The sequence below is a fragment of the Anolis sagrei genome, chromosome 6 (assembly GCF_037176765.1).
Source record: "Anolis sagrei isolate rAnoSag1 chromosome 6, rAnoSag1.mat, whole genome shotgun sequence".
Taxonomy (NCBI): Eukaryota; Metazoa; Chordata; class Lepidosauria; order Squamata; family Dactyloidae; genus Anolis; species Anolis sagrei.
Genome location: NC_090026.1, coordinates 97,225,122 through 97,240,558, shown reverse-complemented (window position 1 = coordinate 97,240,558; position 15,437 = coordinate 97,225,122). Strand labels below are relative to the sequence as shown.

At 36.4% G+C, this 15,437-nt stretch overlaps 1 protein-coding gene across 11 annotated transcripts in view; it reads right to left on the bottom strand.

Moving 5' to 3' along the window:
• Nucleotides 1-1,380: 1,380 nt before the first annotated feature.
• The window catches only part of ETV1 (ETS variant transcription factor 1), an 86,810-nt gene continuing 72,753 nt past the window's right edge, over nucleotides 1,381-15,437 (bottom strand). For all 11 annotated transcript variants that reach the window (XM_060782158.2, XM_067470274.1, XM_067470273.1 and 8 more), the window contains 5 exons: nucleotides 14,669-14,735; nucleotides 13,665-13,735; nucleotides 8,218-8,387; nucleotides 6,521-6,622; nucleotides 1,381-5,989 (listed from right to left, as the gene is read on the bottom strand). In XM_060782158.2, the coding sequence (XP_060638141.2) occupies nucleotides 5,768-5,989; nucleotides 6,521-6,622; nucleotides 8,218-8,387; nucleotides 13,665-13,735; nucleotides 14,669-14,735 (632 nt within the window). In that variant the 3' untranslated portion in view covers nucleotides 1,381-5,767. The remainder of the gene's footprint in view (nucleotides 5,990-6,520; nucleotides 6,623-8,217; nucleotides 8,388-13,664; nucleotides 13,736-14,668; nucleotides 14,736-15,437) is intronic.

Sequence of the window (15,437 nt, the reverse complement as noted above, 5' to 3'; positions counted from 1 at the left end):
TTGTAAATTTTCTAAGGTCAGGTAGCCCTAGGTTTTGGATCCATGATACTCTTTCACACTATTTTGTTCCATCTAGTGTTGAGGTTTGCAACTGCACAACCTTCAGAACAAAGCATTTCCCACAGTTGTGAAGTAATCTCTGGAGAAAAAAAATGTATAGTTTTTTTTTTTGCAGATAATTGTTCTAAAATAATTGTTCTCTGCATTAATTTCAACAGATGTTCATTGGGGAGTACCTATGACACTATCATCACTTTTCTTCTTATGTGGGGAGAGATAAATGCAAGAGATCATACTTAGAGAGAGAAAGAACCAATTTACTCTATTTGTAACAAAGGCCCCTTCCACACAGCTGAATAAAATCCCACATTATCCACTTAGAACTAGAATATATGGGAGTGTGGACTCAGATATCCCAGTTCAAAGCAGATACTGTGGGATTTTCTGCCTTGATATTCTGGGTTATATGGCTGTGTAGAAGGGCCCTAAGTTTGGATACAATTCAGTGTACACGACTAAGGGTTATCAATATTAAAGTCATGAATACCTGACACACCAATTGGGAGCAAGAATAATTCTTATGCACTGATCCAGTGCTTGCTATCTGGTGCACTGTCAGCTGTAAAACCAAATTGTACAGAATGAAGAATTTGTTGTGAGTATAGAGCATTTATTGGATGTATATTGTCATTACCCACAGCTGAAGAAACTGGCTACTAGTATTGGCCATATTTTAACCTCCCCCTCCTATCTATTAGCCATGAGTTAAAGGTAAAGGTAAAGGTAGTCCCCTGACATTAAGTCCAGTCATGTCTGACTCTCGGGTGTGGTGCTCATCTCCATTTCTAAGCCGAAGAGCCAGCGTTGTCCGTAGACACCTCCAAGGTTATGTGGCTGGCATGACTGCATGGAGTGCCGTTACCTTCCCGCTGGAGCGGTACCTATTGATCTACTCACATTTGCATGTTTTCTAACTGCTAGGTTGGCAGAAGCTAGGGCTGACAGCGGAAGCTCACGCCGCTCCCCGGAATCGAACCTGCGACCTTTCGATCAACAAGCTCAGCAGCTCAGTGCTTTAACCCACTGCGCCACCAGGGGCTCCAGCCATGAGTTACCACCAAGTTATCTCTATTTACCATGCTGCACATTTATGTAGCTATACTGCCAGCATTGTGTTCTATCTCCAGTTTCTCTGTCACTCTCCAAAGTGATTAATTTACCATTAAAATGATATACAATTGGAAAACGGTGGTCTTTCATTTGCTATGTAGTTCTGGATATAGTGATGAAAATTACTTTTTTGCTTTGTCCAAGCAAATGATTACTTATTGTAAATGAATAAATGAACAAACAAAGTAATTAGAAAGCCAAACAATAATCTTTCAGAAATCAGCTGCCAGATTTATTTATCTACCTGGAAAAATGTGGAATTTGAACAGAACTTAAAATAAACTTTTCAAAAAAAGATACAGTTTCAAAAGGGTCAATCAATTCCATATAACAACTTGTCATACAACTTTGTCTTGGTAATTCATTCAATGGCGGGTGAAATGCCTGTTTTGTTTTTTACAGTGACTCACTACCTTATACAGTATATATACTTTCTTTAAAAATATTCTTTAGACAGTTGAAACAGTTTCTTTTTTAAAATCATCCATTGCATTCACCAGATATACTTTTCCTAACAAGACACACTGTACTAACAAGATGCACTGTACCAGTATTGATGAACCAAAAGCAATTGCAGAATGTTTCATTAAAGAGGGGTGGCCGAATTTGTACATCCAGGGCTCCAATTCAGTGAAAACAGCAGCATATGGTTTTCTAAATCTGGATTTCCCCAATGGCTTTCTTCTATGCATGCACCAAATATTTTCAGGCTTTGCATTTTCTTAGTAAAAAAATGTTCACAGAATATTTTCCAGAACAACTTGCCCATCAAAGACATTCCACCCAATGAATGCAGTTCCTTAATATGTACCATTGAGTCCTGACATCACTCCATGGATGTGGAGAGCAGGTTGACACCCAGGAGACCAAACCAGGCATTTGTCCATTTTGCTATGAAGCAAGGTGAGTAAATGGTTTATAGTAGAAGGATCAAAACCTGACGCACATACACACACCAGCTTCAAGCCACAACACTATGCTAATTTCAGCCAGTCGCCTAATCCTTGTATACATATACACACACACAAGGGAAGAAGGAGAAAGCAATGAAGCAAAGGAAGATAAAGGAAGGGTTATGACTCCTTTTGCCTTCTAGCATTAGTGATCAAATTCCAATCTGTTAATAAGTCAAATGGGTGTCTGATTTGGCCTACAGGTAGGGATTGGCCAATCTGTCAGTTCTGCCTTCTTGTATGTTCAAATTTTGTCCATTTTGGGAAATCCTGATATAAAATGAAATTCTCACTCATTGCCAGGAGACAGTCAAATCTTATAAGTTTCATTTTCTCCCCTGTTGAAATGTCTGTAGATGCTGGTCGAAAATAAATCAAGGTAATGTTTTCCCTCATTGCTACCAACCGGCAAGTTTCCCAAGAAAGTTTAAAGTCAGCCGTTGACATCAACTATTGATCACACTTGGGAATACTTAAAATGGTGGTCCATTTTTTTCAACTACTGATTACACCTGGAAATACTTAAAGGGTGGTCCATTTTTTGAAAGGATAACATGCCCTGAAACTATACACATGCACCTATTAGGTTATCTTATACTTCTCTGTGTATTTTAGATGCATAACCAGTGTGCTATTTCTACAGCTGTGTGGTTTATAGTGGCTCATACTCATCAGTCTGAAATGAATTGCATAATAAATCATTTATAGCTTTACTGGTTTCCTGATCGACAGTGAGTGCAAAGTAAATCACCACCTCAAGGCATCTTTGATATCATGTCATTTACAATGAAACATTATTTCTGTGGCTAACGATTATGGACTCCTATTCCCGCCTTCCTTCTTTCAGAGTTGATCTTAATTGTCAAAGGGTGTGTGTGTCTAGGCTTTTGTGGAGAATCACTGTTTAAAATACTCACTGGACAGCTCAAACCTCATTTCTATCTTTTTCAAACTAGGAAACACAACGTTTCAATAAAAGATGTTCATAAATATTTAAATCTTTTCTTTTTAAATTTTATATGCAGAATAAATGAGTGTGTCTTCCTTTTGACATTAGCCTTCTCAAACTTAAAAAATTAAAAACAGTTTTAAAAGAAAGTTAAAAAAGAACCTTGAAATGGTCTTTCGAACATCTGATCACATGTACATTTAGTGTCCAAAACAAAGTTGATTGATAAGCTTCAGTGCCAGCACTACAACATTATACAGCAAAATCATTGTACTCTCTGACAGTTTGTAGAGTCTGTGCTCCACTGAAATTATAAAAAGTTCTGCAGAGCTCCTCTTAGCAAACACAGGCTTACTCTTCATTTCTCAATGCGCGTAAAAGCTGCTTATAGCACAGCTGTGGCATAAGCGATTTTTTTCTCTAAGCAATAAATGGTTCAAGTCATCTATTTTGTCCTGAAATGCTACCTGTAGTTACAGCATTGCTTATAAATGGGCATAGTAAAGTCAGCAAAGATAATTTTACAGAAATAAGACAGCAGCATAAGCATTAGCATTACCTAGTATGTATATATGTTTATCAACATAACGCATCAGTAAAAGGTTTAAATGCATATTAATGGGTACCATGTCTAAAATTATTTTAGTACCTATGTTGTGTATTGGATATTTTGCTCAAGGAGTGTGCACTGCAGTCTAAACAGCAGGATGAGATATGAGAACTAGTACAGTTAATTCCTATTGATTAAATAACTTATTTATGCACCAAAGCAAATGGAAGGACGCAATAGATCTCCTCTGTGATCACAATCCTGTATTTAATGTTGAAATGATATTCCAAAATGTTTTAGCACATGTAATTATTATACTCAGGTGGGTACTGAAAGGTCTAAAAAGATCAAATGTGCTGTACTTGCATAGCAAGATGGCACCAGATACAAGAAGCTAAGCTACAACCCTGCAATTTGCAGTTTTGAGCCAGGAATTGTGCTCTTCAGTCCAGAGTGAATTCTTTCCTTAATGATCCATTAATGAACACAAAGCAGGAATGGCTTATTTTAGAAATTTAAAGAGAGGGCAAAATACAAAACAAATTGTGGCATTAGAAGAAAATCAAAAAGGGACAGTACTATATTGAGTCCTGAATCTGCCATTACTGGCAGATTATATACTTTACATGCACATAGTTATAGGGACAAAAAACCTCTGTCGAGTTTTGCCACACACAACCCATGAACACACTTGAATATTTTAAAGCTTATGTTCTTTCTGTCCCAAATATGGAGGGTGAGTGAGAATTTTGTACATTTTCTAAATGTAGACTGAAATGAAATTATCTCTCATTTGCACTGGTCAGATTCAATAGAGACACATATTCCCAGGTTAAAGACAACTGTTTTGTCTGTGCCAATCATACTGAGGTTAAAGCTAAGGATTCTTTTGAAAAAGGAAAGGACAGTGCCAATTTAGCATCATCATGGTTGAATACACTGATATTGAAACCCAGACTTGCAAAAATTAAATACACAATGCCCTAGAAAAAGTAACCTGTTATTTTGGCTTCTCGGATAGTCAAAATTGTCTATAAGCTCAATTTTTTTTCAAAGAATGTCTTTGCTCAATTCTTACAAAATAAAAACAATGAACTGTAATGAGAATATTTGCACTTCAGGGTGTACTCTGCACAAAATGTGCTCTATTTTCCACCATAGAACATAGTATTTTCTGTGCAGATAATGCTGTTAAATGGACAGAAAGTACTGTTCTGTACCAAAAAGTGCACAATTTTGCTGTAGTTTCCAACTACAGCATTTTCTGCACAAAGTAATATTTTATACACTGAAAATGCTGTTTTCTGAACAGAAGAATTTTATGTGTGTGAATTTTGTACAGAAGAGGTCCCAAACTGTGAATAGTTTCCAAAAACTGCAGTTTCTGAAGACCTTTTCATGGCAGGAAAAAATAAGTTAAAATCACTTCTTGCCTCCTCCAACGACGAAATTTGTGAAGAACTGCATCTCTAATCTCCCAATAATGCTGGGAAAGACATACATTGAAACCCTCAAAGAGTCATTCCAGCCTGTGTAAACATCACCACATTGAAGGATCAATGTTCTGATTCAGTGAAATTATCTTCTCTGTATGTTTTTTGAAAAACAAAATGCAGAAAATAAGGTGAGGCAACAGGAAGGGGAAAGTGCCCATGGCAGACAACTCCTCAAATAATGTACAAATGATTATTGACCACTCCTAGAATTAACGGTACTACAGCTACCCAGAAAACATGTAGAATAATCTTTAAGCCAATATGAAACATAACAAAACAAAAATAAAGACATGATACAGCTTTATACTTAAACTCTGTATGTTCCATTCCCAACATGAAAAGAGGAAAAGAATAAAAGAAAAACAGACCCATCCTTTTTCTTCTTGTTCCAAAGAATAAATCATTAGATCCCAATCTTCCCCCTTCAAATAAAGTGCACTGTCCATGGCAGACCATAGGAGTAATGCAACAGGAGAAGCCCCTTTATAGTACTATTTTATTCTTTAAAAAAACACCCTTTTTAATTATTTTTTTTACAAAACCAACTGAAGGGGGTTCAGCTTTCCTCCTGGTCTCATGAAAGAGGGAAAGCTTTTGTGGGCAGGTGGGAATGGGCCAGAGGAAAGGGTATTCTTTAGTGTCACTGTGGTTAATACACATAGCCTTCATTATAAGGGTGGGTGTTACAGCAGCTTCCTTCTTGCATGTAGACCATGCTTTCATCAAAGTGAGACAGTGGGACGGTGTCCTCTTCATTGATATGGCGTTCCATGTCAGTCTTCAGCAAAGGACGCTGGTTGTCTGGAAAGGCCATGGAGAAGAGGGCTTCAGGATCACAAACAAACTTGTAGACGTATCTCTCCCCAGCAACCTTAGGAACAACATTATAGAAGCAGACAGGAGAGAGGAAAAGATTATTTAAGTAGAAAAATTATTCACTGGACCCAATCATACAAAATGTGACCCTCCTCCCAACATTCACAGAAAACATGCCAAAGAAGCAATAATAGGCTCAGTGAGAGTAGTTATCAGACAAAGGAACAGGACCAAAAATCACCAATGCTGCTGTTTTGTTTTTTTTAAAACCCACTTATGGAGTCATTTTATAATTATACTTGAACAAACACATGGAGAAGTCCTGTACTAAGGATCATAGGAAGCTTATACAGGTAGAACATTAATTTTTTTGGATTTACTGGCCAAGGAATTCTGGGCAGAGATTTCACCCATGCTCTGATGTGAACCCATGGATTTGGAACTGACACAGAGGAGAGGATATGTTGGTAATTAAAAAAATTAGTCATTTGGAACAATGCAACTTACAACTGCTTCCCCTTATAAACGAGTCTGTGGATTGACATGCAGCATGCCAGTGAAATCTGATGCCACATCAACAGCTCACCTTTTGCATGATCCCCTTCTCATAATAATAACGAAGTGAACGGCTAAGTTTATCATAGTTCATGGCTGGCCTGTTTTTCTGAATTCCCCAGCGACGTGCCACCTGTCATAGAAAGAGATTAGCACTGGTTTGTTAAAATTCATTTTAAAAGCTGGCCTTATATTTTTGAAGTAAAAAAGCAAATCTGGGGTCAAAAGCTTAAGAAAAACTGTCTGACATTTAAGAATGGGATTTACTACACAATACATACAGAAACTGGCAATAAAATGTTGTCATGTGGAGGGCTTTAGCTCGAGGTTTCAGTCAGCCATGGCTTCATGAAGGACATCTCCGTATGAACATTTAATATTTCATAGCCAGTATGCACACTCAGCTATTTTGGAATTTTCGCTTATGTTCCCTCCTGCCTCATTTTTCTAAAAGAGGGAGGGATTGTTTCTGCAAACCTTGAAGTAAGTAAAAGTTACTGTTCTAGATCAGACCTCCCAAGGCTATTACAAACATAACCCAATCTACCTCTGCAGTTCACATCTGCAGTGGCTTCAATCCTCCTTGATGTCTCTTCCCTTCCCACTCTTGTACATAAAGTTATTTGCAGTGTTGCCAGATAAATACAGGATGCTTGAAAATGATGCAGTGTGAAAGCAGTATATTTCACAATTGCAACATGTTACAATTACACAAAAAGCTACAAATGGTTTTTGGACAACAAGGCTAATAGTGAAGGTAGTGGTTTTATATGTTTTTAAAGGTTTTAATGTATGTATTTTATAATTCTATTTTAAACATTTATTATAATTTTTACATTGTTTTAATGGCATCCAATAGCTGCCTATGTTGTAAAGCCACCTTGAGTCACCTTTGCGTTTGAGAAAGGCAGTGAAGAAATATCATAAATAAATAATAAATAAATTTAATGAGATATCACATGATTGTTGTTGTTTTTATTTCTCTTTTTAAAAAAACCCAAAGTGGCTAACAATAAAAGCAATACAATACATAATTTAAAACCTGAAAAGATAAAACCATTAAAATAGAATGAAATGGTTTTACTACCAATTTCATTTATAGAAACAAATGTTTAAAATTTTGCAAATGAAGAATATCTCATTAGGCCTTATGTTGTGGGTTCTCACCATCTTGTGAATAGTTGAGGATAGGCAGTGGGAGAAGCATCTAGCAGTAATCATTTGAAACTTGATGGCCAATCCTTCAAGTGGTAGGAGTTTTATTCATGGGAGGTTTGTAGTTGCAGCGATATAACACTTTCAAATTGGGTGCATCTTTTTGAAATAACTTGTACTTTACTTCCCAATCATTGATTGTTTCACTTGGTTTTCACATGACTTTGTAAAGGGCTGGGCATGCCTGTTCTCAAGCACGGGCCTGAGAGTGTATTATCTATACACACACCACATGCACCACCACAACATGCCCTGATATCTGTATAAGAGTATCATCAGTGGTACAGAAGATACTTTTAGGTTAGTGTGGGAAATTTCTGGTATTCAAGATGTTGTTGGTCTTTGGCTCTCATCACATCTTACCTCTGGCCAAGCTAGCTAGGATTAAGGGCTTCAATCTCTCCACTCTTGGAAGTAATGCTTCATCCAATTAAAACATGAAAAGAAAAGGGCCTTTAACTGAAAGAATGAAATAGTGGTCTTTCAGCAAGGCACATATTCATTACTGCTCACCTCTTCTGGTTCAATCAGCTTGAACTCCATTCCTCGGCCAGTCCAAGCAATGAAATGAGAGTTTGATGGATCATCCAAAAGGGCAACCAAGAACTGCCATAGCTGAAGAGAGCCCCTCCGCTGATATGTGGGCCCCTCCCGGTACATTCCTGGCTCCTGTTTGATATCTCCTATAAAAGACAAAATAGTGCTTAGCGAAACTCAGTTCATTTGGTCATCACTGGCACTAGTTAACACCAACAGGGAAGACTGGGGACCATTATTCTAGTCTATACATTTGTATTCATTACCTCCTCTTCCTTTTAGAGATAGCACAGAAAATATGGGTGCAGAGGAACAATCATTATCAGTTTAGTGAAATACGATTAAAAAAAGATAATTCAGATCAATCTCTTTACACTACAGTCTCGTTTGTTTGTCCTGATCTATGCAAAAATAATTTGCAACGGACATGCAAGACCTAGTCCTGAAAAAACATGACCTGTTTTAATAACAGCTTGTGTATCTGAAGGACTCCATTTGTATACAATTCTTTGTACAATCCCTCATTTGGAAATACAGTGTATGCTTTATATATCTGCAAAACCCTATTGACTAAAATGCCTTTAGCATGCAAATTCTTCTAAGAGAAATTTGACAGAGTATTTGACTAGGACTTAAAGAGCATGAGCTTTATGTATGGGTATGCAAATCCTGCGGATAGATGAGTTCCTCTTTGGCATATTGGACTTGCATACGAGAAAGATTCATATTTAGCATGGTTTAGCTGTACATTAGCAATTCTTCTGAAAAGCACTATATCAATTGCAAAGGAGAAAAAATGCTTCACTAAACCATCACACACAGCCAATCTAAAAATTTATGAGTTGTCCCCCCAAAATCCAACAAAACTCAAATGCTTAACACAAGACAGTTTTTAAGATAATCTTACTGAGCAGCACACGGAATTGTCAGCTGAAAAGCTCAGAAGTGAGATTACAATTTTTTTACTGCTAATGATGACTGCAATGCTTGATCTTTGAGCAAAAATGCATCATATCCCACTTTGACGCAAAGCAGAGGATCTTTATAGAAAACACCCTAAAGTCCTACGCTACAGTACATAACATTAAATTAAATCTGCATTGCATTAAGTCTGTACAGAGAGGGATTTTTACCTGAATTCTGATGGAAGATGGCTACTTAAAATACTCTTTCACCTGTCAACCATTATCTTAAGGCAAGGAGAAAATATTGCTATTTAAATATAGATATTAACCTTTAGAACAGCCTTCCCCAAACTTGTGCCCTCCAGATGTGTTGGATTACAACCCCTTACACAGCAAGCTCACCCAACTCATCTGGAGGGCATCAAACTGTGGAACAATATTTTCTGTTCTGCTCTTTCATTTGGATAAGACTACATAAGGTTACTTATGTAGGTTACCTAAAAGGTTACCTAAAAATGGTAAGTAAGACAAACTCAGTTGAAAACCAGATTGTTAAGTGAAGAGATGCTTGATGTTGTTATGAGGTCAACCTTTTCTTTTGTTCTCCTGTCTTCTTAACACACCTCCATAGGAAATGTGGAAATGTATGGGAATAGATGTATATATAAGGATTCCATAAAGTGTTGAATGTCATTGAATCATGTCTTCAGATATATGCATATTTAATGCACACCTTAAATGCATACCCAAACGCAATTTAAGGATCAAGTAGGGGTAAAAAGAGTGAGCATTATATAGTGGTTTGGGCACTGGAATCCCTCCTCATTCATGGAAATCAACTGGGCAAGTCACGTTCTCTTATCCTCAGAGAAAGGCAAAAATAACCCCCTCTGAACAAATCTTGCCAAGAAAATCCTGTAATAGTTTGACCTTAGTATGATTGTAAGTTAGAAATAACTTGAAAGCACACAACAAAGGTTAAAAGCAAGTCCATATTTTCAAAATACTAACTATGGGCATACTACTCATTTGTAGCTATTACCTTTTCAAGACAGAACACAGATATTGGCTCTGCTGATATTAAACTGTAAAGATATATGCATTTCCAAAACATGTCTTCATTGTTAAATGGGAAATCTGCCATATATTTGTTTTTTTTTTCAAAGAAAGAACAAGGACTCCAGGGTCATACACTCCAGGAAAAAAAGAAAGCCAAAACGAGATGCTAAATAAAACCACAGCTAACATATGTTCCAACTCCCAGAGTACCACACTGACTTTCAAAAGAGTCATCTGTGTATGAATGTGTCAACCTTATGCTTGGTGAAATCTTCAGTCAGTTCTAAGTTGTATAAGAAAAGTAGTCTCCAAACTATACAAGGAAGTACAGTATAGTCTTGCTTATCCAACCTTCGCTCATCCAACATTCTGTATTATCCAACAGAGTCTGCCTCCCACCTGGATCCACAGCTGTTTAAATACATTGTGATGTTTTGGTGCTAAATTCGTAAATACAGTGGTTACAACATAACATCACTGTGTATTGAACAGCATTTTCTGTTGTAAAACATGATGATTTGGTGCTTAATTTGTAAAATCATAATAACTATGATTATTATAGTTTAATAACTAAGCTTTTCCTTAATCCCTCCTTATCACCCAACATTTTCGCTTATCCAACATTTCTGCTGGCCCATTTATGTTGGATAAGCTAGACTCTAGTATACCACCATCATGAATATCATTTTCAGAAGCAAGCATACCAGTTCCCAGCTAAAGTCTATCATGATTTTCTAAATTATTAGTTTTATAATTTAAATGCATATGTAACTCAAACATTCCAACTGAAAGAAGTATCTGTCCATACTTTAGTGGAATAAACACAATATTTAAAGATCCCACTTGTTGATTAAAAAAAAGAACAACTACATTGAATCAAACCAAAGAACTATCTAGATCAACAGTATGTTCACAGAATAGCCAACCAGTTATTTGACCAATAACAAGACTGCACTTATAAGTCCTATCACTTATATTTTACGCCCCTCAGCAACTGGTATACATAAGCAGACTTTTCCTGACACTGAAGGTAATGTATAGCTATTCTAACAGCCATAAATGATTCCATTCTCAGTAAATTTGTCTAATTCCCTTTTAAAGCCAACAACGATGGCAACGAAGTTCATATTTAATTATGCATTATGTGACAAAGTATTGTCTTTTACCTGTCTTAAATCTACCACCATTTAGATTCAGAGGATGACCAAAGATTCTGCTTTTAGAAGAAATAGAGAAGAACACATCATTATCTGGTTTCCTGTTCTGTCTCTTAAGGTTGCATGGACAAAACACTTTGGAAAAAATAACTAATATATATAAATGTTTCTACCCTGCCCTTCTAATGCATATATTAATTGTCAGTAGCAAAAAACCACAGCAGCATAATAAAATAATGGCAAACAGAAAGTAAACCAGTGATACAAGTAATAGATTTGTACAGAAATAATAAAAAATCCTATATTTCTACTTAGGGTCATAGCATTACAGGGAAGAGGTTGGAAGTTTTCCAGGATAATGAGATTTGAGTGGAGGCTGACTTCAGCTTTGGGTGAAATGCCAAACTAAAATTCTCAACAATGTTTCCCAATATGCAAAGGAGAAAGAAGACCTCATCAACAGCTGAGTATAGATAAACTTGCCTTTTCCAATCTGGACCTTCCAGATATATTAGATTTTATTGTTAACTGCTGTCAAGTCAACTTCAACATATGGCAAAACTATGAATGAATGATGTCTAAGTCATACTATTACCAACAGTCCTGCTGACTGAGTCTATCCATCTGTAGTGTTAAAATAAAACTCCCACTATCCCTATTCTGGTTGGGTTATAATTCGACACACCTAGAAGACACCAGCTGAGGGAAATCTATTAAAGAAAAGTATACACTCACATAATCATTTAAAAACACATTAAGTGTCTTGATGGGTCAGAACAATTTCAGTGACTCCCAGCAAACATCAAAATTGAACTCTCTGAAACTAGCCAATATTCCACCAATGCTCGCCATGTGTCTTTTCCTCTTTCCTGCACAATGTAGAGGCAGAACAGCACAACATAGAGGCAGAACAAGAAGCATTCTTATTTTACTTAGATCCATTGTTGCCTTCTTTACTTAGCTCACATTCAAAAAGTCTATACCCAAGCAGTATGGTGGAGAAGCTCTCAGTGTTCATTTCAGGCCTGGTTTCTATTATTTTCCATAATACAAGGAGGTGGGACAATATCGAACCATTTCTTTTGTTCGTGAGTTTGTGGTTCACACTAATAGCACAGGTACACTGAGTACCTATCATACTTATCTACTGGACTGTTTAAGGACCACTTGCAGCACAATATGAGAATTGAGATGAGAAATTGACAGAAAGCAGTCATAATGATTTCTGTCTCCAGACTATCATTTGGATTTTAATTTAATCTGTTCTATGTGGGGTGTTACCCTGAAAAACAGACTACAGATCACACCACTGACAATGGGTTCAGCTCACTGATATGCACATTCATCTTTTTTGTTGTAAAGAAGTAAAAAAACAGGAGCAAGTCTTCTATTTTATTACTTAATATTGCATAAATTAGCTTTGGTTCCACACTTCTGTGGAGATTGCACCAAATCAGCAACTAAATCAATTAACTTGCCTGTTTTGCAAATCAACTCCTCCAAAAGCCAAAGAGTAGTGCTATTAATGTGACATGGAATACCGGTCCAAATTTGGTTGGCTACAAAAGCTATATTAGCCTCATTAGTGATTCTCCCCACAGAATACATGCTAAAATTTATATCCATTAATGAGAATGTGGTTCATTTCATAAGACATTTGATACTAGTCATCCATCCACAAAAACAGTTTTTTTTAGAAAACACAGATATTTAGCGTTTTACTCTTTTGGCATCAGCTTCATTAGACAAGCTAATACAATGTTCAGCAAAGCACGCCTTTCTCTAAAACACACAGAAACCCTTGAATAGCTCTGTTGCACTTGTGTTCCATAATTCATCTTGCCAAGGATTTAAAAAAGACAAGAATTTGCATTAGTCATCAGTAAATTCAGAGTTGCTGCTTTCTGTTCTGCTTCGTTAATTACAGGATCAGTTTTCAATAAATCTCTAGTAACAAGCTGTATGTGATCATCAAGTGCAAAGGAAATCCACCTATGACTTCTCAGAACAGCTAGAACTACTGTGTTTTATCTTGTCTCCTGCTACAGAATCTCTGGCAAAAATAGAATGACACATTATTGAAAAGCAGGCTTTGGTTTCTGGAGGCAAAGGTCAAGCTTTGCTTGGGCATGCAGCAAATGGTCTATTAAACTCTCCTGAATTGGAATACTGCTGACCCCCTTTTTAACCTAGTAAAAAAGAAAAAAGGTCCTTATCCTTTTCCCCTTTCGATTTTTCACACTGGGAGAAAATACTGTCTACCCTCCTCCCCATGCCTGAAGCACATAAGCATATAACATACCATCAAACTTCTCTGGAACAACACAAGTGTCATCATAAAACTGTCTCGGTCCCTTTTCGTACATGCAACCTGTAATTGTAAAGCAAAAGAAGGTTATTTACCAAATGGGGTTGAAAAGAAAAATAACTTAAGAGCAAACAACCTGTTAAAATTACATGTTACAATGGACAGGCAAGGCAAATGTGTCTTGGATTGACGACACTGTTCCGGATTAATGCACTAGTTAATATCAAAATTAGAAACCCTGGTTTATTCAGTTAGGGTGTTTAAACAAACTAGAGTTTATTTTCAACTATGATTTCTAGTGTGAGTAACACAAAACAATGAATTTTTTAAAAAGATAAAGTAAACATAAAAATTACTAAAGGAAGTTGAAGTAGAGTTGTATACAGAAAGAAAGAAAGAAAGAAAGAAAGAAAGAAAGAAAGAAAAGAAAAGAAAAGAAAAGAAAAGAAAAGAAAAGTGTCCTTATTTACACATAATTCTTAGACAAGGTTTCACACCATTTATTTCCTGAGAACCTAAGTGAAACCATGTTCTTGGATGCCATCTCTTTTTGAGTTTTGTTTCATTTCCTCTGTCTCCTGGCTTGGCATTATATAGGAAGCAAAAAGCATGGTTTAAAGCTGCTGCCGGTCAGTTGCTAAACAGGCAAATTAGAAACCCTGGTTTATTCAGCTAGGGTGTTTAAACAAACTAAAGTTTATTTTCAACTAGGATTTCTAGTATGAGTAACACAAAGCGTTGAATTTTTAAAAAGGTTAAAGTAAACATTGCATATATGACAAAATAGAGGAGAATATCTCAGAAAAGATACCAAGACTTTGGCATTTCTCTGAGTTCATACCTGTTTGTTCTACAGAACAAAACATGTTTGGTTACAGTCATCTTGATTTTAAACTTTAGTGAGAACAAAAGCCAATTTCTCTTTATAGTATGGTAATTACTAAAACGTCTGCTTGTAGACAGGAAGAATATAAAACCATACACTTGCACACTTAACTTCTGTTCTGTTTGGGTGAGCCAGGAAGCCTTCTTGCCTCATGTAAATGGAATGGCAGCTAGGCACTTCTGGAAAAAGAAGACAATGCTTGTTAGGAGAGTGCCTGGAATTGCACAGGGCTATCAAATAAAGCAGACTGTAGACAGAATAATAGCAGATAAAGGAGACAGGGAGAGAGAACCTATCAACACACAGTTAACATTTCAGAACAGCATTATGGAAGGTGTGAGAATGACTCACAATAGAAAGAACAGCACATCTACTCAAGACAATTCAACAGTCTTGGGAACATATTATTTGTTTCTGTCTCCTTGAAGCACCACCTGGCCCACTTCGACTCTTGAACCCTGATGGGTCTAGATGTCCAGAAAGCATTCATAATGAGATTTCTCTCTCCTTGATCATTTTACTATTTATTTTAAAATTTAATAGTTTTATACAACCCTTCATAACTGATTCCAGGAGACCAGCCTCTCTCACACATTGTACATTTTCATTTTATTTAATTATTCTTTCTATATTACCTTCCCATGAAAAGCCACCAACCTGGCTCAGAGTAAAGCAAATCAATAAAGCCATAAAACTACAATGAAAACACGTAAAAATACTAAAATCACAATAAAATACTAAGAGTAGTTTAAAAGGCCTGGACCTTACATGAACTGGACTTTACATTTCTGAAGCTCTTTTTTTCCCCTTTGAAGTATATTAGCTATATTAATATACTTCAAATACACTTATAAAACATTTTGCCAATACAGTTCTGGTCT